Below are 25,389 nucleotides of genomic sequence, written 5' to 3'. Positions count from 1 at the left end.
AGAGAGCATGGGGGGGTGGCAGAGAGCATGGGGGGGTGGCAGAGAGCATGGGTGTGGTGGAGAGCCCAGGGGGGAGCAGCAGAGAGAAGCAGGCTAGGAGGAGCGGTGGGGGTGGCTGCATATAGAAGAATAATTCTCTCCATCCTCCTCCTGCAGTCTCGGAATGCTTCTCCTTTCCCTCTCACAGGCATTCCGCTACTGCAGGAGGAAGATGGAGAGAATTATTGTTCTATATGCAGCCGCTCCCACCGCTCCTCCTATGCAGTTTACAGGAGGGCTGAACTCACGGTTTTTCAGGCATTTCCGAAGGTGTCTGCTCTGGCTCCTCCCGGCACTGACGGCTGACCTATACGGGCGGCCGCGTAGCCGCTCAGAGGCCGCTGAAGGCGTCTCTTCTAGCTCCCCCCGGCGCCGATGGCTGAGCTTAACCGGTTCCCGACCAGCGCACGCCGATGTACATCGGCAGAATGGCACAGGCAGGCATATTGCGTGCCGGTTGGGACTAGGGTTGCCACCTTTTCTTCAAACTAAACCCGAACACTTTAACAGCGCACGGCAAATTTTTACCTCTCCTTAGAGACCCCCCATTAGAACAGAGTGGCCTTATATCAGCACCCTATTAGATTAAAGACCCCCATTATATGAGAGTACCTTTATATCAGTGGCCCCTAAAGACTTCAATCAGTTCAGGAATCCCCCTTTCACATTAAAGTCCCATTTAGATCAGGAGTCCCCCTTCATCCGGTTTCGGGAGTCTGGAGTCCCCCTTTACACAAGGAGTCACCCTTTACATTAGGAGTCACCCTTTACATTAGGAGCACTGTACTGAGCATCAATGGTCCCCCTCATATCAGAGTGTGACAGGAGGAGGCTGCAGAGTGTGACAGGAGGGGGATGCAGCATGTGACAGGAGGGGGTTGCAGAGTGTGACAGGAGGGGGCTGCAGAGTGTGACAGGAGGGGGCTGCAGAGTGTGACAGGAGGGGGCTGAAGAGTGTGACAGGAGGGGGATGCAGAGTGTGACAGGAGGGGGATGCAGAGTGTGACAGGAGGGGAGGCAGAGTGTGACAGGAGGGGGAGCAGAGTGTGACAGGAGGGGGGGAGTGTGTGACAGGAGGGGGAGAGGGTGACAGGAGGGGTGCTAGAGTGTGGCAGGAGGGGGGGCAGAGTGTGACAGGAGGGGGTGCAGAGTATGACAGGAGGTGGTGCAGAGTGTGACAGGAGGGGTGCAGTGGGGGTGCAGAGTGTGACAGGAGGGGGTGCGGGGTGACAGGAGGGCGTGCGGAGTGACAGGAGGGGGTGCGCAGAGTGACTGTAGGACACACACTATACATTGGGCACTGTGTAGAAGAGTCAGCAACCTGCTGTTGCAGTGTATATAGTTCCTGCAATGGGTGGGTGGGAGGAGCCTAAGAGCAGCAGGGGACTCTCTTACCTTACAAGCTGGACAGGAGCAGCATGGCTGAAGACAAGACGTGGGAGGCGGAGTTAGGAGGCGGGGCTGCTTTGCACAGAGGCACAGTCAAGCAGACAGGAGCAGCATGGCTGAAGGCAAGAAGCGGGAGCCGAATTCGGGGGCGGAGATAGGAGGCGGAGCTGCTCTGCACGGAACGATCATGCTGCCAAGTAAGTATTGCACAGAGCTAAGCACTTAGGCTCGGTTCACACAGGGGCGACTTGTCCAGGCGACTTCGACGCCTGACAAGTCGTGCCCCGTTCTGTACTACGGAACCGTTCTAATAGGAGCGACTCAAGTCGCTCCAACTTAGAAAAAAGGTTCCTGTACTACTTTTGCGGCGACTTCGGGCGACTTGCATTGACTTCTATACAGAAGTCGTTTTGCAAGTCGCCGCTGAGGTCGCAGCAGGTCGCGGCGCTGCAAGTCGTGCCGCCTACTGTGTCAGTAAAGAAAAGCCTCACCCATACAAAGCCCTCAATTCTCACCCACCCATCATCATCCAGCAGCCTGTCCTACCTTCTTCTGAATGACACTTTTCCCACTTCCCCTCTCAACTGACAGCACTGTGTCCGGGTGTCAGGCACACTGAAAACCGGACATGTGTGTCAAAATCCGGACTGTCCGGGTGAAAACCGGACAGGTGGCAACCCTAGTTGGGACCCCAGTGAGTCCGGTCGCGGGTCCCGCGGACTCAATCGCCGCGGGTATACCCACGATCGTCTCACGGGACGGCTAAATGGAGAAGTGCTGTTGTAAACAGCATTTTTCCATTCTGCCTAGCAACTAGTGACGCTGATCTCTGCTCCATGTGATTGGAGCAGAGATCAGTGTTCACTAAATGAAAGCCCAACCCCCCACATTTAGTAACACACCCCTAGGAACACTTAACCCCTACACTGCCACCCACTGGTTAACCCCTTCACTGCCAGTGTCATTTACACAGGAATCACTGCATTTATATAGCAATGATTGCTGTATAACTGACAATGGCCCCAAAAATGTGTCAAAAATGTCCGATGTGTCCGCCATAATGTCGCAGTCACAATATAAATCGCTGATCGCCGCCATTACTAGTAAAAAAAAAATAATAAAAAATTATTAATTAAAATGGCATAAAACTATCCCTATTTTGTAAACGCTATAACTTTTGCGCAAACCAATCAATAATCGCTTATTGCAATTTTTTTTACCAAAAATATGTAGAAGAATACGTATCGGCCTAAACTGAGGGAAAACATTTTTTTTATATATTTTTTGGGGATATTTATTATAACAAAAAGTAAAAACGAATGCGTTTTTTTCAAAATTGTTGCTATATTTTTGTTTATAGCGCAAAAAATAAAAACCACAGGGGTGATCAAATACCACCAAAAGAAAGCTCTATTTGTGGGAAAAAAAGGACGTCAATTTTGTTTGGGAGCCACGTCGCACGACCGCGCAATTGTCAGTTAAAGCGACGCAGTGCCAAATTGCAAAAAGTGGTCTGGTCTTTGACCAGCAAAATGGTCCGGTCTGTAAGTGGTTAACTGGCAGCCGGGTGGCCGAGGAGAGGCCGGATGAGCCCGCAAGGACATGCAGCCTGGCGGCCCCGGCGGCCACGGCCCACCGGGCAAGTGCCCGGTTTGCCCTATGGCCAATCCGGGCCTGGTGAATAGACTCCAATGATTTTCAGTCTTGTATTTTTGTTATTGAAGATGCAGTATGGGGGTTGCACTGTACTACCAGAGAATGGTGTGGCAGGCGCATAGCAAAGCAGATATATATAGAGTGAAGTATGATGGCATGCAACTTTTCTTTTCTTTTTTTTAATTATGAATAAGTAGATTAGTGCTGTCCTCTATGCAGAGCCTCTAATGGCGTGTACACATGAACGGAATGTCCGACAGAAAAAGTCAGACGGAAGCTTGTCATCGTATATTCCGATCGTGTGTATGCCTCATCTGACTTTTTTTTTTCGAAAATTCTGACAGACCTAGAAATAGAACAAGTTCTAAATATTGCCGACGGGACCAAGTCCTATTGGGAAAACCGCTTGTCTGTATGCTGTTCCGACGGACCAAAAACGACGCATGCTCTGAAGCAAGTACGAGACAGAAGCTATTGGCTACTGGCTATTGAACTTCCTTTTTCTAGTCCTGTTGTACGTGCTGTACGTGCAGGCCCCCATAGAAGTGGCTGCATATGCAGTGCTAGCACAGACACAATCGCCTCGAGGAGAGATCTGGGGACTTATAGACCCCAGATCTCTCTGTAAAGAGGACCTGTAATTTCCTATTCCTATTACAAGAGTTTTTTACATTCCTTGTAAAAGGAATAAAAGTGATCAAGAAATTTAAAATTTAAGGGAAAGTGTAAAAAATAAAATAAACAATTAAAAAAAAAAATGTTTTAGGGCCAGTTCACACCACATGCAGTCCAGTGCATTTTTTTTGCACCAAAAAACGCATGGAAATTAGATTATATGGTTTTCAATGGCATAGTTCACACCAGTGCATGCAGGTCCAGTGCGTTCCAGTTCCAGAAAAAAAAAAGTAGAACATGCTGCATTTTTCCTGCATTGGACTGTACTGGAACACTATAAATGCATCAAAAATGCACTGGAATGCACAGGAACGCACCTAAACGAATCACAAATGCACTGGAATGCACAGAAAAGCACCTAAATGCACCAAAAATGCACTGGAACACCCTTTCTTATATAAGGTTCAGAAAAAAGAGGGCTGTAAAATGCACTGGACTGCATCAAAAATGCACTGAAATGCATAAAAAAAATGCATGCAGAAAAGCATCTGGAACGCATCCAGATTGCATTTCTATAGTGTGAACTGGCCCTTAAAGCACCCCTGTCCCCTTGTGCTCGTACGCAGAAGTGAACACATACATAGATCACACCCGTATATGAAAATGGCATTCAAACCACACATGTGAGGTTTCTCTGTGATCGTTAGAGCAATATTTCTAGCACTAGATCTCCTCTGTAGCTCTAAACTGGTAATCTGTAAAGATTTTAAAATCGCAGTCTATGGAGATTTTTAACCACTTGACCACTGGGCACTTAAACACCCTTAATAGCCAGACCAATTTTTAGCTTTTGGTGCTCTCACATTTTGAATGACAATTACTCAGTCATGCAACACTGGACCTATATGAAATTTTTGTCCTTTTTTTCACACAAATAGAGCTTTCTTTTGGTGGTATTTAATCACCTCTCGTTTTTTTATTTTTTGTGCTATAAAAGAAAAAAAGACTGACAATTCTGTAAAAAAATGAATTTTTCTTTGTTTCTGTTATAAAATTTAGCAGATTAGTAATTTTTCTTCATAAATTTTGGCCAAAATTTATACCACTACATATCTTTGGTAAAAAATAAGTACAAATTGGTGGATATTATTTGGTCTTTGTAAAAGTTATAGAGTCCACAAGCTATGGTGCCAATATCTGAAAATTGATCACACCTGAAGTACTGATGGCCTATTTCAATTCTTGAGACCCTAACATGCCATAAAATTACAAATACCCCCCAAATGACCCCTTTTTGGAAAGAAGACATTCCAAGGTATTTAGTAAGAGGCATGATGAGTTTTTTGAAGTTGTAATTTTTTCCGACAATTCTTTGCAAAATCAAGATTTTTTTTCCTTTTTTTTTCTTCCACAAAATTGTCATATTATCAGTTTATTTCTCACACACAGCATATGCATACCACAAATTACACCCCAAAACACATTCTGCTATTACTCCCGAGTACGGCGATACCACATGTGTGAGACTTTTACACAGCGTGGCCACATACAGAGACCCAACATGCAGGGAGCACCATCAGGCGTTCTGGAGCACCCAGGACAATTCTGACATTTCTCTCCTACATGTAAAAATCATCATTTATTTGCTAGAAAATTACATAGAACCCCAAAACATTATATATATTTTTTTAGCAAAGACCCTAGAGAATACAATGGCGGTCGTTGCAAATTTTTATCTCACACGGTATTTGCGCAGCTATTTTTCGAACGCATTTTTTTGGGGAAAAAAACAGTTTTGTGCTTAAAAAAAAAAAAAAGTAAAGTTAGCCCAATTTTTGCATAAAGTGAAAGATGAAGTTATGCTGAGTAAATAGATACCCAACATGTCACTCTTCAAAATTGCACACGCTCGTGGAATGGCACCAAACGTCGCTACTTAAAAATCCCCATAGGTGACGCTTTAATTTTTTTTTACTGGTTACATGTTTTGAGTTACAGAGGAGGTCTAGGGCTAGAATTATTGCTCTCGCTCTAACGTTCACGGCAATACCTAACATGTGTGGTTTGAACACCGTTTTCATATGTGGGCGGGGCTTACATATGCGTTCGCTTCTGCATGCGAGCACATGGGAACAGGGGTGCTTTAATTCGGACATAACCAATTGACCCCTCCCCCTCTGATGTGACATGATGTCAGAAGGGTAGGGCCACTCAGATACATCACCGGGTGGCCCTACCCTTGCCTATATAACAGCTGTCACAGCCAAGAGACTCTTGTCCCAATCAATATAGGGACAAGGTGCTTTGGGAGGATCCCCCAAAGCATCATATATGTGTATGCACATATACACACACTGGACTGCCTACATTATATATAGTTTACACTGAATGCAGAGCGCACACACTACACTATTTATATATATATATATATATATATATATACACACACACACACACACACACACACACACAGTATATATATATATTTTTTTAATACACGCTGTATATATAGTCTACACTACACTGACCACACTGTGTATGTGGGTGTATGTATATATATATATATATATATATATATATATATATATATATATACTAAACTGCCTGCATGCCACTAACTAACCTGCCTCTAGCTAACTTTCTCTCAATCATAACTATATACGGCTGCCATGTAAGCAGCCTTATATAGTGTGTGGCCCCCTGAGCCTTGATTGGCTAAAGGCACCCTGCCTTTTGCCAATCATAGCTCTCACAGCCCACTGTGATTGGCCAAAGCATGCAGGTCAGACGCAGGCTTTGGGCAATCATCAGACGTTAATGCACTATGACCTCGCAGTGCATTATGGTGTATTCCGCGGTACTTGAATTTGCTCGCTATTTGAACATCAGACCCATCCCTAATGCTTAACATCAAGGAGAGGTTCCAGACCGCTAGGAAAAGTGCAGGGACATGCCATCCTTCCTGGAAGCCTCCCTACTTGGGTATGGATCGGCCAGGCCATATTCTGCCCTCGAGACAGATGCTGTTGTCACACCTGAGACCTACTGCTACTACTCATCGCTGCACATCCTGTAAGTGCACTTGGTCGGGTTGTCTTCCCGCCAGACTTGCAGTGAATTACTGAACTTCTAAGTTTTGTTTTCTGCAACCGGACTCTGCAACTGAGAGTTTACTGCCGTCACATCATGCTGAACCTACCTACACACTGGTTTGTTCATTTAATAACAGTGAAAGACAATATATTTTTATCACCCACCAGCTTCAATCATTATGAGAGACTGTCTTTCATACTTTACAATACATAGACTGCAACAGGGCAAACAAAGCTGATTTGGAGGTTAATTAAAGTGATTGTAAAGGACCAGCTTGTAAAACAACCCATTCAGTTTAAATAAAAATGAAAGGCAAAACATTTGTATAAGTGATCATGCTCCCTCTGTTCTCAGCTGCATAAGAGCTGGGAGAGGAGAAGCAACAGTACACTGAACTTCCCAGTGAAAGGCTCTGTGTACAGGGAGGCATGTCAGGACAAGTCTGAACCTTTGACGGATAGCAGGCTGAGTTCCCAGCATAGCTAGAGAACTGACCATGTTGCGATTTCCTGCTTAGTGTGGTCAGTTTTAATAGGAAAGCAGAGGGACTGGCAGGAACACCAGGGATTTCACACAAAAGAAGCAATACAAAGAGAACAGGATACTTTCTCATACAAGTACGTGGTACAGCAGGCACATATAAGGCATATGAAATGTTAGGTTTACATCTTCTTTAATTATAAAATAGCTGTTTAAAACAAACCTGTTGTATAATTCATCATCTTCTCCTCCCCATCCCCAGAAACGATTTGAGAATCCATTGACTTTGAGGAACTGTTCTTTGGTGAAGGCCACTATTCCTCCAAATGTAGTTTCATAAATTAGTCTGTAAAAATACAGAAACAACTATAATAGGAGAAATTTTTAAACAAACAAAATATGTACAGCAATCTCAACTACCTTCTGAAAATGCTAGTATCCTGGATGTCATGCTAATCCAATGACTTCATTATCTTAGAGGAATGTAGCTGGAACTGCTATGAAGAGAGGAAATGCAAATTTACTCTGGCTTTCTAATGTGAATGCCTGTTCAGTGTTAGAAAGTGATCAAAACCTTTGTCATAGTCAATCAGTTATCTAGTATGCTTACAGGGATGTCAGCAACGGAAGCAACATATTTTCTCTCTACTAGTTTATTTGAAAATGTCCTAAAATACTACTGTCAATACATGTTTCACAGCATTCTTTACAGAGTCATGGGTAAATCTAATGTGATTTTTTAAATACTGCTATACTATAATACCTCTGAAAACACCTATAAGTCCTAGTTTTGCTGGTTGGTACAAGATCAACACAGTGGGACTAGTGACTACTTACCATATAAAAATGAGCAAGACCAAAACTAAATCCTTAGGATATGCTTGGATTGAAGGCCCACATGCGTGTGCAAATGTTCACACCCATAATGATCGCCATTCCTGGACTTATCCAGCTAATTGTACACTGGTGTTCAATATGTGTGGCGTCGGCGTGGCCCTAGTTTGCTGTGTGTTATCTTTGTGCTTTCTGTTTCTATAAGGTGTACAGAAAAGGTGCAAGCCAACATTTTAAGAAACAAAAGGTAAAATGACCATGTTGCCAAGTAATGAATTGTGAATGTGCCAAGGTAAACAGCATGCAAAAAAGAAAAAAAATGTACACTAGGTTTCTGTCTTGTATTAAAACTCTTTTTTATAGACATGCTTATACACCGCTCACATGGTCCCCAGTTTTTAACGTTTTTATCCCCGTAATAGAGTTTACTTGTATTGTTGATTTGCTAGAATGAATGTGCATGAGGGAATCATTTAAGCAGAGCTACTTGATAGATGCAATATGCCAAGTTATCATAGGAAAATGTTTGACCATGCTTTTTGCCTGCCTCTTGGACAGAAAAGCTCAGAGCAAAATGAATGAAAGACATGAAGGGCTGACATGACATTAGTTAACAGGGTATAGGATAGTAAGGGCTCTAGGATTGGCCAGGGCTGAGTGGGAGGGGGACAGAAGTTAATATAGGAAGCAGGCCCCTCCTCCCTGGCACCAAACCCTGAGGAAAAGTTCAGGGAGCAACAGCATGGCAGACATGGAGCAGCTTTTGACACGGTTGCGGGCGGAAGCAGCGTCCCAGGGCTCAGGGTGGCTGGAGGAGACTCTGGGGACCGTGTTGGGGTGGACGGCAGAGACACCAGGTACCGGGGGGAGGGAGTTGACACAAGTTCGGAGGTCCTGGCCTCCGGAGCGCTTCTCGCCCGACTTCACCCCCAGGACTCAGCAGCAAGCAGGGAGTCCATCGCGGGCTCCTTCGGGCCCTCCTGCTAAGAATGCAGCTACCTGAGCAAGGGGAAGACAAGACAGTAACTCCTCACTCTGGTGGGGCCCAACGTACAGCCGGTCTGGCGGCTCAGTGGTGGCAGCTAGGCACGGGAGGTGGCGAGAGCAGGAGAACGCAGGCCCCACCCTTGGCATGACGTCTGCAAGGACGGGGCCTCAGCGGGCGAGATCTGATGCTGCGGTGGCTGGGCCTGTTACTCCCATGGCCAGGGACCCTGTCATGTACCTTGGAGGAGACTGAATTGACGAGGTCGGCCTCTTGTATCTTCTGCCCAGGCCCCACTGGGATTGGTACAGAGGGAACCGAGGGCCAGAAGGAACACGAGTGCCTGCAACTGTGGACCCGGAGCTTTGCAACAGAGGAAGCGAACTTGGACAGGCAGGTGAGCTGTCAGGGCTGGATGGATTGTCTGGTACCCAGTATCAGCTGGGCTTAAAGGGGAACTCCTCAGGAACAGTGGCACTGGAACGTGCGGTGTGGTTAGTTCCTTGATAGGCTTACAGCAGAAGATCGCAGAAGGTCACTGGATCAAAGTAGCAGGCACCGGCAGGACGAGCAGCAGCGAAAGCAGGGTCTTGGAGGAAGCCAGGTTCGGCAGCAGGCGGGCAACATGGTACAGGTCAGCAGGCAGAGGCAAGGTCACAAGAATAGCCAGTGTTAGGAGCCGGAAGTCAGAGCCAGAACAGGATCCAGAAGCAGGGTCAGAGCAAGCCGGGTTCATCAGGAGGTATCAGGCAGAAAAATAGCGGGTGCAGGGTAACAGGAACAGCTGAAGATCAGTCAGCAACCATGTGGGGTCAGAGCACTCCTTTAAATAGGCCTTCTGCCGCCAATTTGTGCCATGGGTGCACGCCCGTGCATTCATGCAGCCCCTTGCGCGCAATGTATGGGAGCAACTGGTTCTCTTACAAACCCTCAGAGATTGGAGTCAGAGAGACAGGTTAGGTTACCCACACTGGCCCACGGAAATCGACGCAGAAATCAGTGGGTGGGTATGCAGCAAGGAGGAGTGATCGGATGGCTGCTGGACCCTCGACACCCAGAGCCGTGTCACCTGGAGGGCTATTGGTTGGAGGGGAGGAGTTTAGAGGTCGGAGGGCAAACTGACAGGGTTGGAGGAGGAGGTTCCCCTGAGATGAACATCAGCAAGGGAGATGGGGCGGTTCGCTGGTGGGTTCACCCCTGTGCAGCCCGGTAAGTCCAATTTAACTTTACTTTCAGTGGGGCAGGCGAGTAGTAGTGTTGATATGGGCCCTGTGGGTAGGGAGGAGATGCAGACTGGGGTAGCGGTGGGGCTGAAGTGTTCTAGTGATTCCGCACTGGTTGTAGGCACTGGTCACGGTACTGCAGTGGTGGCTGGCATCAAGGAACTGGTTAGTAGGTTTGAAAAGGATGACAGAGTCATTGCCGGTCCGGCGGTAGCATGGGTCCCCGGTGCCTGGGTGGAGATGAATTCCCCAATAGCGGCAGCGGTGCCCGTGATGGTTGGGAACACGGTGCCCAAGCAACAGACAACTACAAAAGCCACGGAGGAGGGAGAGGCCGTGAACAAACAAGACGTCATCTGTTTGGCAGATTCCACAAAATGTGAGGTGTATGTTTATTTTGAGGGTCCTCTGGTTGTGCACCTGAAGCTGGAAGTTCGGGAAAAAATATGGAAGGATGAGCATGTGGAAATTTTTTTTACTACTGCCGTTTGTAAAATTTAATTTGGATAGGGTGAAGCCAGACGATTCCAAAAAAAGAGGACAAGGAGAAGAGGAGGTATAGGCTTATCCCACTGACGTTTGCCAATTGGCTGCTGGTGGTCACTATCATGGCCAGTCCTATTGGAGAAAAGAACACTGAACATTGTTCAGCGCTCTTTTGTTACCTGGATTCAGTGGGTGAAGCATATAGAGTATATGAGGGCACAGCATGGCTGCGATATGACGAGCAGTTCCAGCAGAGGGAGATGCGTCCGTCATTGAGATGGCACCACAAGGATATCAGACTGTGGATGCATCTCATGACCTCAGCGAGTGCCCCAAGTAAATTTTTTCAGGGGGGGGGGGGGGGCCTGTGGACCTTCTTCCCCCGGTCAATTGGCCAGTCAGAAAAAGAGGGCATGTTGGCAGTATAATGAGGGATCCTGCAGGTTTGGGGGACCATGTCGTTACAAGCATGAGTGTTTAGGATGTGGGGGGGGGGCCCTCTGTCCAGAGTTTCAAGCATGGAAAAGGTTGTTTTGGAGAAGCTGTGCACAAGAGGGAGGACGCCGGTGATGGTGGAAAGAATGCGGCCGTTCCTCAGTAGGCATCCAGATAGGAAAGCGGCCTGATTGTTAGAAAAGGGCTTTACTGAGGGGTTCAGGATACCATGTGCGTTCAACGTGGTTCCACCTTTGTCTCGCAATTTGAGATCGACCATGCAACATTCGGATGTAGTTTCAGAGAAACTGCATAAGGAAGTGGCATTGAGTTGCATGGGGGGCCCCTTCCCATCCGCGCCGTTTACCGATTTGGTGGTGTCCCCACTGGGGGTAGTACTGAAGAAGGAACCCAATAAATTTAGGCCCATTCACCACCTTTCATTTCACACAGGGGGGTCGGTCAATGATACCATTAACCCAGAGGAATGTACAGTGAGTTACACCTCGTTTGAGGCAGTGGTGGGCTGGGTTCGACATTATGGATGGGGGGCGTTGATGGCCGGCCTGGTGAGCAATTTTGATTTAGAGCTGTTCACAGATGCCACCGGCGCATCAGGTTTTGGGGCTTTTTTTCAGGGCCGGTGGAGCGCAGGTCCGTGGCCGCAGTCATGGATTGATGTGGGGTTTGCCAAAAATCTGGTACTGCTGGAATTATTTCTGGTGGGGCTGGCAGTTGGACTGTGGGGAGCGTTTTCAGGGCGATAACCTAGGGGTGCTGCAGGGGATTAATAGAGAACCTGCATCACCCATCCCCCCCCCCCGGTTGTACTGCTACTGCAACACTTGGTGTTGCGCTGCCTACAATTAAATGTGTTTATGCGGTGCATCTTCTGGGAATTGAGAATGTCATAGCTGATGCATTATCTCGCTTTCAGTGGGACAGGTTCCGAGAGTTGGCGCCGGCAGTGGGGCAACAGGGGGTACCTTGTCCCGAGGGGTACTGGTTGGGGAGGATTGCATTGGACAAGTCGCCGGATGGATGAAAAGGTCAGTGAGCAAGGCTCCGTGGGCTGCGTATAACAAGGTATGGAAGGAGTGGCTGGCTTTCGTTCACGGGGCAGGTGAAGATCCTGTTGGCCTGGAGGTGAGGTTGCTGGTTTTATATTTTATCTCCAGGCACATGGAGGATATGGTGTTGGGGTCCGCTATGAGTAAGATGATGGGAGGAAGTGGCAAGGGTTGCTGAATTTTACTAAGGATTTCTGGGTGCGCCAGACTCTGAAGGGATATAGTTGGTCATCGGGATGCCAGGAGACCAGTGTTGTTTGATATCCTTAGGGGGATAGTGATGCATTAGTGGGGGTGTGTTCTTTGGCCTATGAGGTTTTGTTGTTCAGGGTGGCTTTCTTGTTGGCTTTCTTTGGGGCCTTTAGGATTAGTGAGTTGGTTAGCCCTTCTAAAAAGGTGCAAGGGGGATTTGGTGTCAAGATGTGATATGCAGGGAAGAGGGGGTATCGTTGCTGTTGCGTAGATCGAAGACAGACCAAGGGGGAAAAGGCAAGACGGTACAAGTCTTCTCCTTGCCGGGCTCGGCACTGTGTCCAGTAAAGGCAGAGCAGGGTTTCTTAGAGGTGCGGTCGGTGGATGCAGGGTCTTTTTTACTGCATACAGAGGGGTTTCCCTTGTTGAAGTTTCAGGTTGTTACAATTTTTAGGAAATGCTTGCGGTTGTTAGGCCTAGAAGAAAATGAATTTTCTTCTCATTCCTTCAGAATAGGGGCAGTGACTGAAGCAGCCAGTATGGGATGCATGATGAATCAGTGAAGCGCATTGGGCGTTGGGAGTCATGCAAGTTTAGGCTGTACATTTGCCCTCAGCTACCGGTGGGTAAGAGCAGAAAGGGGCTGGGGGGAAATGTGAGTTGTTTCTGCTTAAGTTGGGTGTGTTAAGGTCATGGTGGTGTGTTTGTTTTCTTCTATTTCAGCTACAGAGCAATGCCTAGTATGGATTTTAGGCCATTCCTATGTGTGCTGGGGGGCAAAAAAGGCAGATGTGAGGACAAACGGGCGACAATTGGGTTTCTCCAGACAGGAAGCTTGTGGTACAGAATGGGGGATTGGGGATAAGGCATCTGGGGCTGGAGGTAGAGATATGGAGATATTTAAGAGGGGATGGAGTGCACCTTAATGAAGGATCGATATGTGAGTTTTCAGGTTGCAGGATGATGTTCAGAGAGCAATGAGGGTGTGCAGGGGCGCCCAAGGGTAAGGTGTGGTGCTGTGGCGGGTGTTGTGTTGGTCTTTGCGGGTGAAGGAAGATATTTCGGAAGGAAGAGTTCAGGACCTGTTGGTGGTATGGGTCCTGCTTAGGGATGGGTTTGGTGTTCGAGTCGAACGTATGTTCGACTCAAACATCGGCTGTTCGCACGTTCGGCGAATAACGAATGCAGTGCATTGCTGGCTCATGATTGGCCAAGCATGCACTGTGACCCTGCATGCTTGGCCAATCACAGCGCCGGCAGCGAGGAGAGCCATGATTGGCCACCTGTGTAGTATACACCCCACACTATATAAGGCTGCCAGCGCGGCGGCCTTGTGTAGTGTGTTAGCGTCTGCAGGAGTTAGTGGGTGTTCTCTGTGTACCTTCAACGCAGTATACACCGTCCATTATCCACCTATTTAGCGTTCTTACTCTTCTGTAATTGAGCTATCAGCCATCTGCAGGAGTTTCTGGGTGTTTGTGTGCCCTGAGTGCAGTATACACCATTATCCACCTATATAGCTATAGGGTTGCCACCTTTTCATCAAGCCAAACCCGAACACTTTAGCGGTGCATGGCAAATTATTTTGTAATATACATTGTAAATGTACATTGTAAAGACCTGGGACACCTTTGGGTGCACTAAGGAGAGCAAGAATGCGTCATGCTTTATTGGACAGTGTTACCTCCTATAACACAGGGGTCATTGTCACCCCCCTTCATAAAATACGGGTCAGCGTTACCCCCTTCAAAATGTAGGGGTCCCCCATAGAGGACCCCCCATTAGGTCCCCATATATCACCCCCCCCTTAGACCCCTCTTAGCACCCCAATTAGAGACCTCTATTATATCAGGGAAACCTCCCCCCCATAAGTGCCCCCTGCCCCTAAATACCCACATTAGACTGCCTTACCGAGAGCTGTTTTGAGCCAGGAAGTGTGGGAGCAGAGCAAAGCTGCTCTACTGTAGTGCTATTTTCCTTCTTTCGTTCCATTGTGTGGGGGGGCTTGGAGAGTAGGCAAAGTAGAGGCAGATGCTGCATCGCTGTGCCCAGTGCTTCGGCAGGACACAGGAATCAAAATACATCCAAACTTGTGCACTCACTCACAGGGCCGCTGTTAGGAATCATTGGGACCTCGCCCCCTGAGGGGGAGAAGAGGTGGGAGAGGGAGGTGAGAAAGGGTGAGAGGAGGAGGTAAGGGGAGAGGAGGAAGAAGAGATCGGGGGGTGAGAAAGAGAGAGGGGGAGTATTGGGGGTGTGGGGTGAGAGAGAGAGAGAGAGAAGAGGGGTGGGAGAGAAAAGGGGGCTAAAAGGGAGGAGGGGTGAGAGAGAAAATGGTAAAAAGATGTGGGTAGCTGACAAAGAGGGGGAATAGATGACAGAGAGGGGAGTAGCTGACAGAGGGGGGTAACTGACAGGGGGGGAGCTGACAAGGGGGAGGGGGGAACTGACAAGGGATGGAAGCTGACAGAGGGGAGTAGCTTATGGGGGGGAGTAGCTGACAGGGGGGGGAGAGTAGCTGACAGAGAGGAGAGGGGAGCAGCTGACAGAGGGGGGAGAGAGTAGCTGACAGAGGGGGGAAAGAGTAGCTGACGGGGGGGGGGGGGAAGAGTAGCTGACAGAGGGGGGGGAAAGAGTAGCTGACAGAGGGGGGGGAAAGAGTAGCTGACAGAGGGGGGGGAAAGAGTAGCTGACAGAGGGGGGGAAAGAGTAGCTGACAGAGGGGGGGAAAGAGTAGCTGACAGAGGGGGGGAAAGAGTAGCTGACAGAGGGGGGGGAAAGAGTAGCTGACAGAGGGGGAAGCTGACTGCGGAGGGCAGCTGACAGGGGAGGGCAGCTGACAGAGGGGGGAGAGTAGCTGACAGAGGGGGGAGAGTAGCTGACAGGGGGGAGAGTAGCTGACAGAAGGGGGGAGAGTAGCTGACAGAAGGGGGGGGAGAGTAGCTGACAGAAGGGGGGGAGTAGCCAACAGAGGGGGAGAGAGTAGCCGACAGAGGGGGAGAGAGTAGCCGACAGAGGGGGGGGGGAGAGTAGCCGACAGAGGGGGGGGGGAGAGTAGCCGACAGAGGGGGGGGGAGTAGCCGACAGAGGGGGGGAAGAGTAGCCGACAGAGGGGGGGGAGAGTAGCCGACAGAGGGGGGGGAGAGTAGCCGACAGAGGGGGGGGAGAGTAGCCGACAGAGGGGAGGGGAGTAGCCGACAGAGGGGGGGGGGGAGTAGCCGACAGAGGGGGGGAGAGTAGCCGACAGAGGGGGGGGAGAGTAGCCGACAGAGGGGGGGAGAGTAGCCGACAGAGGGGGGGAGAGTAGCCGACAGAGGGGGGAGAGTAGCCGACAGGGGGGGGGAGAGTAGCCGACAGAGGGGGGGGAGAGTAGCCGACAGAGGGGGGGGAGAGTAGCCGACAGAGGGGGGGAGAGTAGCCGACAGAGGAGGGAAGTAGCTGACAGAGGAGGGGAGTAGCTGGAGGGGGGAGTAGCTGACAGAGGGGGGAGTAGCTGACAGAGGGGGGTAGCTGGTTGGGGAGGGGAGCTGAGAGAGTGGGGTAACTGACAGGGGATGGGATGGAAGCTGACAGAGGGGGGGTAGCTGACAGAGGGGAGAGAGTACCTGACGGGGGGTAGCTGACAGAGGGGGGAGTAGCCGACAGAGGGGGAGAGAGTAGCCGACAGAGGGGGAGAGAGTAGCCGACAGAGGGGGAGAGAGTAGCCGACAGAGGGGGGAGAGAGTAGCCGACAGAGGGGGGAGGAGAGTAGCCGACAGAGGGGGGGGGAGAGTAGCTGACAGAGGGGGGGGGGGAGAGTAGCCGACAGAGGGGGGGAGAGTAGCCGACAGAGGGGGGGGGAGAGTAGCCGACAGAGGGGGGGGGAGAGTAGCCGACAGAGGGGGGGGAGAGTAGCCGACAGAGGGGGGGGGAGAGTAGCCGACAGAGGGGGGAGAGTAGCTGACAGAGGGGGGGGAGAGTAGCCAACAGAGGGAGGGAGAGTAGCCGACAGAGGAGGGAGAGTAGCCGACAGAGGAGGGAGAGTAGCCGACAGCTGCTTTGCTAGTACCCTGAGACTGGGTGAGAGAGGATGAGGAGGATGAAGAGGGCTTGGTCATCCACTCTACCAAGTCGTTGGCATGTTGCGGTTCAACATGTCCAGCTGCCGAAAAGAAGGACAAGCATGTCCCATGGCCACGTGCTGATGACAATGCACCGCGTCCACGACCAGCACTGTTGTCTCTAGACACAGAGCCTGCTTGCCCTCTTTTATCGGCTCGCACCTGTCTGCCTCTCCTTGCTGGCCTTCCAGACATGGTAATGGTCTGAAGAGAGTTGGGTAAAACAGCAGTTGGGTAGTGTATATTGTGCTGGAGGCACACAACACCCACTAACTCCTGCAGATGCCTTTATTATAGAACACCAGAGATAAAGGGGTATACTGTAATGGAGTCACACAACACCCACTAAGCCCTGCAGATGGCTCTATTAGAGAACAGCAATAAACGGTAGATACAGGTGTATATTGGGCTGGAGGCACACAACACCCACTAACTCCTGCAGATGCCTTTATTATAGAATACCAGAGATAAAGGGGTATACTGTAATTGAGTCACACAACACCCACTAAGCCCTGCAGGTGGCTCTATTAGAGAACAGCAATAAAGGGTAGATACAGGGGTATATTGTGCTGGAGGCACAAAAAACCCACTAACTCCTGCAGATGCCTTTATTATAGAACACCAGAGATAAAGGGGTATATACAGATGTATACTGTGCTGTGCTGGAGGCACACACAACTTCCAATAACTCCTGCAGATGGCAAGTGGGCTCAAATAGAGAAGAGCTATGTAGGTGGATATAGCGGTGTGTACTGGGTACAGAGCACGCAGACAGCACGCACAAGCTCCTAACACTACTGACTGCAAGCTCTATTATAAAAGATAGATCACTAGCTATATAGGTGAGGTGAATATAGCGGTGTATACTGCGGTCAGGGCAAGCAGACAACAACCACTACAGAAGAGCAAGATCGAATATCGGCCGATAACGATCGGTGTGTACTGTGTTGAAGGTACACAGAACACCCACTAACTGCTTCAGACGCCAACACACTACACAAGGCCGCCGCGCTGGCGGCCTTATATAGTGTGGGGCGTGTACTACACAGCCTGAGCTATGATTGGCCACAGGCATCCTGCCTGTGGCCAATCATGGCTCTCCTCGCTGCTGGCGCTGTGATTGGCCAAGCATGCGGGGTCACAGTGCATGCTTGGCCAATCATGAGCCAGCAATGCACTGCGATGACGCAGTGCATTGTGGGCCGTGAGCGCCACACGAATTTGGCGCGAACGGCCCATAACGTTCGGAATTCGCCGAACGGGCGAACACCCGATGTTCGAGTCGAACGTATGTTCGACTCGAACACGAAGCTCATCCCTAATCCTAGCTATACAGTACAAGGTTGTCAACAAAAGAGAGATGCCTGTGTCACCAAACCTGACCAGCAACCACTTTGCTCTGTCCCTCCCCTGCCAGACTTCAGCTTTTCCTGTATAGCTTAAAATACTTCCTCCACGTGTGGCCAGCTTTTGACGCTGTTTAGCCACGCCCCACATGAAAAACGCCCCCCTTCCCACTAGGGAAGTGTATGAGTGCTGGCAACATGGCGGCCGGCGGCGGGGGGGTAAAACGGCCGCGAATTGCCTAAAAAAACAAACTTTTTTTACTTCATCTTTGTTTCTTTTTTAAGAAAAAGAGTAAGCGGGCTGGCATCCAAAGAAACAAAAAACGCCACTCTGGGGCACAGGAGGTGATCAGAACCCCCCTTCATACCTGAGGGCCTGAGCTGGCTTGAAAGGAGAGGAAAGTGAAAGCTTCTGCTGTTTCCAGCATCAGAATGGTGAGTGCTCAATACAGCCTCCAGTGGTGACACATAGACATGACATGACAACATAAATACATGGAAGGAGAGATTCCTTGCAGAAAATCTCCCCTACCTTTTTCCCCGCAGGGCTTTATCAGAGATAAAAAGCCCAATCTTCGCCCTTCATGGTAGGTGTCGAGACCTTGAAAGGAAACCTTTAGGAACAGGGGTACACTCAGGAAATCCTGCAATCCTGGACCTGCGAGAAGACCCTGCCAGTAAACATTTATTGGCCTTACTACCAAAAAGTACTGGATCCCAGGGCCCAGCTTAAAAGCATTCGCAAGCAAAACCTTGTGTCTTCAGATGACAAGGCCTAGGTACCGTTCATTTAGTCCATTACGGAGACATCAGAACGGATCCGGTCAGGATGACTGGCTCTCATCAAAGGATTACTGCCCGTGGAGCTCAGTACACACATCCTTACACGTGCCCAACACCTTAGACACTGGCGAAAAAACTGAGGACTCTCAGTAATGGGAGGGGTTATATGGGGGAAGTTCACGCTTTTAGGGGCGTGCCAGTGTCCAGCACCTGATAGTCCGATATAACCCGCATAGTTATTACTATGGCGCTGTGTCCCCTGATGTAAAAAAAGAAAGTGTGTTTTTTCCCCAAAAAATGCATGAAAAATTGCTGCGCAAATACTGTGTGAAAAAAAAAAAACACCCACCACTTTAATCTGTAGGGCCTTTTCTTTAAGAAAATATATAATATTTGGGGGTTCAAAGTAATTTACTTGCAAAAAATTTTTTTCTCGTGTAAACAAAAAGTGTCAAAAAGGGCTTTGTTTTCAAGTGGTTAGAAGAGTGGGTGATGTGTGACATAAGCTTCTAAATGTTGTGCATAAAATGCCAGGACAATTCAAACCCCCCCCAAATGACCCCATTTTGAAAAGTAGACACCCCAAGCTATTTGCTGAGAGGCATGTCGAATCCATGTAATATTTTATATTTTGACACAAGTGGTGGGAAGTTGCACAAAGTTGTCACTAAATGATATGTTGCTCAAACATGCCATGGGCATATGTGAAATTACACCCCAAAATACATTCTGTGCTTCTCCTGAGTACGGCGATACCACATGTGTGAGACTTTTTGGGAGCCTAGCCACGTACGGGATCCCAAAAACCAAGCACGCCTTCAGGCTCTCTAATGCCTCGTAAACACGATCAAACAATCTGGTGGAAAAGTCCGGCGGATCCCCCCGTGTGTAGGCTCCGGCGGACTTTTTTTTACCCAAAAGTCCAGCGGACTTAGAAAGTATTTTTGCACTCCAATCTGTCCGCCGGACTTGCATTTCGGCGGACAATCCGGCCATGTGTGTGCCAGTACGCCGTACTTTTGAAATGAACAGACTTTTCTCGCCCGGAGAAAAGTCTGCTCATTTTGAGCGCGTCTCCAGGTAGCCGGGGCCAGCGACGCCTCCTTCGCTGGCCCCGGCTACCTGGAGACGCGCTCAAAATGAGCGGACTTTTCTCCGGTAAGGACTTAAAGGGGAATCCCTACGCCAAAAAAAAAAAAATCGGCGTGGGGGTCCCCCCTAGGTCCATATCAGACCCTTATCCGAGCACGCTACCCGGCTGGCCAGGAAAGGGGGTGGGGACGAGCGAGCGCCCTCCCCTCCTGAGCCGTACCAGGCCGCGTGCCCTCAACATGGGGGGGTGCCTTGGGGAAGGCGGCCCCCCCATCCCAAAGCACCTTGTCCCCTTGTTGATGAGGACAAGGGCCTCTTCCCGACAACCCTGGCCATTGGTTGTCGGGGTCTGCGGGCAGGGGGCTTATTGAAATCCGGGAACCCCTTTAATAAGGGGGCCCCCGGATACCGGCCCCCACCCTATGTGAATGAGGATGGGGTACAATGTACCCCTACCCATTCACCTGTAAAAAAAAGTAAAAAAAAAACACAACACACAAGGGTTAAAATAGTTTATTGCACAGCTCCGGGGGTCTTCTGTCCGTCTTCTGGGGTCTTCTCGCTGGACTCCTCCGCTATCTTCTGCTAGCTCTTTTACTAGCGGAGGAGCCCGGCTTTCTTCTTCACCGCCGCCCTCTTCTTCCGACTTCGGGGGTCTTGTCCCCCTCTGCGGTTCTTCTTGCCGGGCCACCGCGCCTTCTTCTAGCTCTTTTACAGGCGGTGGCCCGGTCTTCTGTCGCCGCTGTCGCCGTCTTCTGTTCTTCTCTTCTTCTCTTCAGAGGTTGCCTCGTCGCTGCCTCCGCTCACAATGGCAGGGACGCGGCACGCAGCGACTTATATAGGGACATCACCGGATGATGTCCCCGCCCATTATGATGTCATTATGATGTCGCAGTCCCAGCATCCTCTGGGACTGTGACATCATAATGGGCGGGGACATCATCCGGCGATGTCCCTATATAAGTCGCCGCGCGCCGCGTACCTGCCATTGTGAGCGGAGGCAGCGACGAGGCAACATCTGAAGAGAAGAAAAGAAGAAGAGAAGAACAGAAGACGGCGACAGAAGACCGGGCTACCACCTGTAAAAGCTAGAAGAAGGCGCGGTGGCCCGGCAAGAAGAACCGGAGAGGGGGACAAGACCCCTGAAGAGGGGGACAAGACCCCCGAAGTCGGAAGAAGAGGGTGGCAGCGAAAGAAAGCTGGGCACCTCCGCTAGTAAAAGAGCTAGCAGAAAATAGCGGAGGAGTCCGGCAAGAAGACCCCCGAAGACGGACAGAAGACCCCTGGAGCTGTGCAATAAACTATATTAACCCTTGTGTGTTGTTTTTTTTAACTTTTTTTCACAGGTGAATGGGTAGGGGTACCTTGTACCCCATACTCATTCACATAGGGTGGGGGGCCGGTATCCGGGGGCCCCCTTATTAAAGGGGGCTCCCGGATTCCGATAAGCCCCCCGCCCACAGACCCCGACAACCAACGGCCAGGGTTGTCGGGAAGAGGCCCTTGTCCTCATCAACATGGGGACAAGGTGCTTTGGGATGGGGGGGCCGCACGGTCCTCCCCTTCCCCAAGGCACCCCCCATGTTGAGGGCACATGGCCTGGTACGGCTCAGTAGGGGGGGGGGGGGCGCTCGCTCGTCCCCACCCCCTTTCCTTTCCGGGTAGCGTGCTCGGATAAGGGTCTGATATGGACCTACGGGGGACCCCCACGCCGATTTTCCGGCATAGAGGTTCCCCTTTAAGTCCATACCAGGTGACGAGGCCAGCGACGCCTCCTTCGCTGGCCCCGGCTACCTGGAGACGCACTCAAAATGAGCGGACTTTCCTCCACGTGTGTGGGCGAGTCCGTTCATTTCAAAAGTACGGCGGATAGTCCGGCGGACTTAGTACGCCGCATTAGTCCGCTGAAAAAGTGCCGTGTGTGGGCAAGTAGTTCGTTCGGAAAGTCCGGCGGACAGTCCAGGGGGAAGTCCGCCAGACTAAGTCCACCGGATAGTCGGCTACGTGTGTACGCGGCATAAGGGTGTACATTTTTTATTTCACTCCTCACTGCCTATCACAGTTTCGGAGGCCATGGAATGCTCAGAAGGCACAAAATCCCCCTAAATGATGCCATTTTGGAATGTAGACACCCCAAGCTATTTGCTGAGAGGTATGGGGAGTATTTTTGCAGATCTAGATTTTTGTCACAAAGTTTTGAAAATTGAAAAAAGAAAATAAAAATGTTTCATTACTTTCTTCATTTTAAAAAACAAATGAGAGCTGTAAAATACTCACCATGCCTCTCAGCAAATAGCTTGGGGTGTCTACTTTCCAAAATGGGGTCATTTGGGGGGGGGGGGGGGGGTGTGCCATCTTGGCAATTTATGGCCTTCAAAACTTTGATAGGTAGTGAGGAGTGAAATCAAAAATTTACGCCCTTAGAAATCCTCAAAGCGGTGATTGATTTTCGGGCCCTGTACGCGGCTAGGCTCCCAAAAAGTCCCACACATGTGGTATCCCAGTACTCGGGAAAAGCAGCAGAATGTATTTTTGGGTGTAATTCCTCATATGCCCATGGTATGTGTGAGCAATATATCATTTAGTGACAACTTTTTGTATAAAAAAAAATATTTTTTTGTCATTATTCAATCACTTGGGACAAAAAAATATATATATATATTCAATGGGCTCAACATGCCTCTTAGCAATTTCCTTAGGGTGTCTTTCCAAAATGGGGTAATTTGGGGGGAGGGTGGTTTGTACTGCCCTGCCATTTTAGCACCTCAAGAAATGAGATAGGCAGTCATAAACTAAAAGCTGCGGAAATTCCATAAAATGTATCCGTTTATATTGCAAAAAATAAAAATCTCAGAGGCAATCAAATACCATAAAAAGAAAGCTCTATTTGTGTAAACAAAAGGAGGCAAATTTAGTTTGGGTACAACATTGCATGACCACGCAATTACCAGTTAAAACAGCGCAGTGCCAAATTGTAAAAAGTCCCCTGGTCTTTGGTCAGCCAAATGGTCCAGGGCTTAAGTGGTTAATAAGGTCAAAAGGGGGTAAGTTGGAGTATAAGGGGTAGTTAGCATTAAGATACATCTGTTATACAATAGTTATGATCTTGTACTCTGATACTGGACTAGTGGGATTCATAACACAGGAGTCTTACAGATGTGAGGGGCTCTAGAATTGTTTTTCTGGATGAAGAAATACATTTTTTTTTTGTTTTCTTATTCCTAGATTAGGGTCTGGAGACTCAGACTTCAAAGAGATTTAGGTGGGAGAAGCCTCTACCCCTGTCCCCATTCTGTCCTGAACGAGGCCCTACTTCTGCCTGCTGCCTATAGAACTTCTGCTCTGCCTGTCGCATGAACTGACCACACCACATGGACCATGTTCCCGCCTACTACAAGGACCAATATTTTGGCACTGCTGACAATCTCTGCCTGCACTGACCCTGGACTGTATATGGACAGTATCGCTGCCTGTACTGACTTTGGACAGTATTTCTATCTGTTGCCTGGACAATTGCATTCACTTTTGCTGACCATGTCCCTGCCTGCTGCCAGGACCAGTGCTATCCTCCTGTGGCGCTACTAAAACCACAGATAATCTTTTGTTTACCCTTTGCTCAGCAGAATGTATTTTGGGGTGTAATTCTTGGTATGTGCATGTTATGTGTCCCTAGAACACCTAACTGTGTTCCTTGCATATTGGGCCTCTGTATGTGGCCAGGCTGTGTAACAGTCTCACACATGTGATACCGCCATACTCAGGAGGAGTAGCAGAATTTTATTTTGGAGTATTGTTTTTGCTATGTGTATGCTATGTGTTGGAAATATCTTATAAATAAAAAGCATTTTTTTTACACAAAGTTGTCTCATTTTTTTCCCCACATTTTCCAAAAACTTCTGGAAAAAAATGAACATTTCAAAACACTCATTATGCCTCATAAATTATACATTGGGGTGTTAGCTTTCCAAAATGGGGTAATTTTGTGGGCGTTTCCATTGTCCTGGTGCTCGTGATGGTGCTCCCTGCATGTTGGGCCTCTCTATGCGGCTAGGCTGTAAAAAAGCCCCACACATGTGGTATCGCCATACTTAGGAGGAGTAGCAGAATGTATTTTGGGGTTTCGTTTGTGGTATACACATGCCATGTGAGGAAAATAACCTATTACAATGACAATCTTTTGGGGGAAAAAAATCTTCATTTTGCATAGAATTGTGGGAAAAAATTACAACATCAAAAACCTCACCATTGCATCTTACTAAATACCTTGGAATGTCTACTTTCATAAAAGGAGTCATTGGGGGGTATTTGTACTTCCTGGCTTGTTTGGATTGCAAGAAATGAGATAGGCCACCAGTACATTAGGTGTTATCAATTTTTTATGATTTGCACCACAGCTTGTAGACATTCTAACTTTCACACAGACCAAATAATATCCACTAATTTGGGTTATTTTTACCAAAGATATGTAGCCGTATAAATTGTGGCCAAAATGTATGAAGAAAAATTAGTAATTTGCAAAATTTTATCACAGAAACAAAGAAAAAAAATTTTTTTTTCAAAATTTTCGGTCTTTTTTCATTTACTGTATAGCACAAAAAATAAAAAAATAAAAGGTGATCAAATACCACCAAAAGAAACCTCTATTTGTATTAAAAAAAGGACACAATATGTATTTGGGTTCAGTATTACATGACTGAGCAATTGTCATTCAAATTGTAAGATCAATGAAAGCTGAAAATTGGTCTGAGCAGGAGGGGGGTTTAAGTGCCCAGTAGGCAAGTGGTTAAAAATATTTTAAAAATTACTTCATTAGATAATTCTATTGTAAATCTTACCAATGTACAGTAGTGCACACACTGCAGTGCACTGTGGATTGGGCATTATTACAAGCCTCCAGGTTTTTTTGAATTAGTTGCTTATTTAATGTTTTGCATCTTTGATTTTCACAGTTTTGCCAAAAAGACACAATTGGCGATGAATGCAACAATGAGTATAATTCTTGTTATTGCAAAGCATCACTGCCGTGGCATGCGTAAACCCCCTCCCACCACTGTGTTGGGTTTAGGTGGGTAAGAGAAAGCACAACTCAACCACCTATTTTTAACCACCCCCTGACTGCAAGTGTAAGCTAGACCGTAATGAAGCCTGCATGCAGAACTTACATTTTTGTGAGAACACCCCTTTGCTTGTGATGGAAGGCAATGAGGGACTGTCAGGAATGTTAATGCACTATTCATTTTGAATGCATGTATATATTTTGCATAAGGTTTTAGGTGGGAATCTGAAGTCACTGATATCATGGTGGGCGTATGATGCATTTTTGATTGGTGTTGGACTTCTATATAAGGTGCTATAGATTGTACAGATTTGTGTAATTTTACCTGAAGGATATTGCATTTATTTATGACATGCTGAATATGCAGTAATCAAGGATAAAGGAGTGCTGGTTTAACTGCATGTTATTTTTGTTAAACCTGGAGGAAATCCAGTTGTTGCTACAGCATCCCACACATAAGGTCCATTATAGGTTTGGTGTGTGTGAAGATATCTTCATGATGGAAGTACCACATT

At 48.4% G+C, this 25,389-nt stretch overlaps 1 protein-coding gene across 2 annotated transcripts in view; it reads right to left on the bottom strand.

Moving 5' to 3' along the window:
• Positions 1–25,389, bottom strand: part of LOC143974694 (beta-1,4-galactosyltransferase 1-like) — a 336,266-nt gene that overhangs the window by 127,474 nt on the left and 183,403 nt on the right. For both annotated transcript variants that reach the window (XM_077476323.1, XM_077476324.1), the window contains exon 5: positions 7,496–7,618. In XM_077476323.1, coding sequence (XP_077332449.1) covers positions 7,496–7,618 — 123 coding nt within the window. The remainder of the gene's footprint in view (positions 1–7,495; positions 7,619–25,389) is intronic.

The sequence above is a fragment of the Lithobates pipiens genome, unplaced genomic scaffold, assembly GCF_037356315.1.
Source record: "Lithobates pipiens isolate NorthernLeopardFrog02 unplaced genomic scaffold, aLitPip1_a1.2 Scaffold_13, whole genome shotgun sequence".
Classification (NCBI taxonomy): domain Eukaryota; kingdom Metazoa; phylum Chordata; class Amphibia; order Anura; family Ranidae; genus Lithobates; species Lithobates pipiens.
This window is presented reverse-complemented; position numbering and strand designations above follow the sequence as displayed.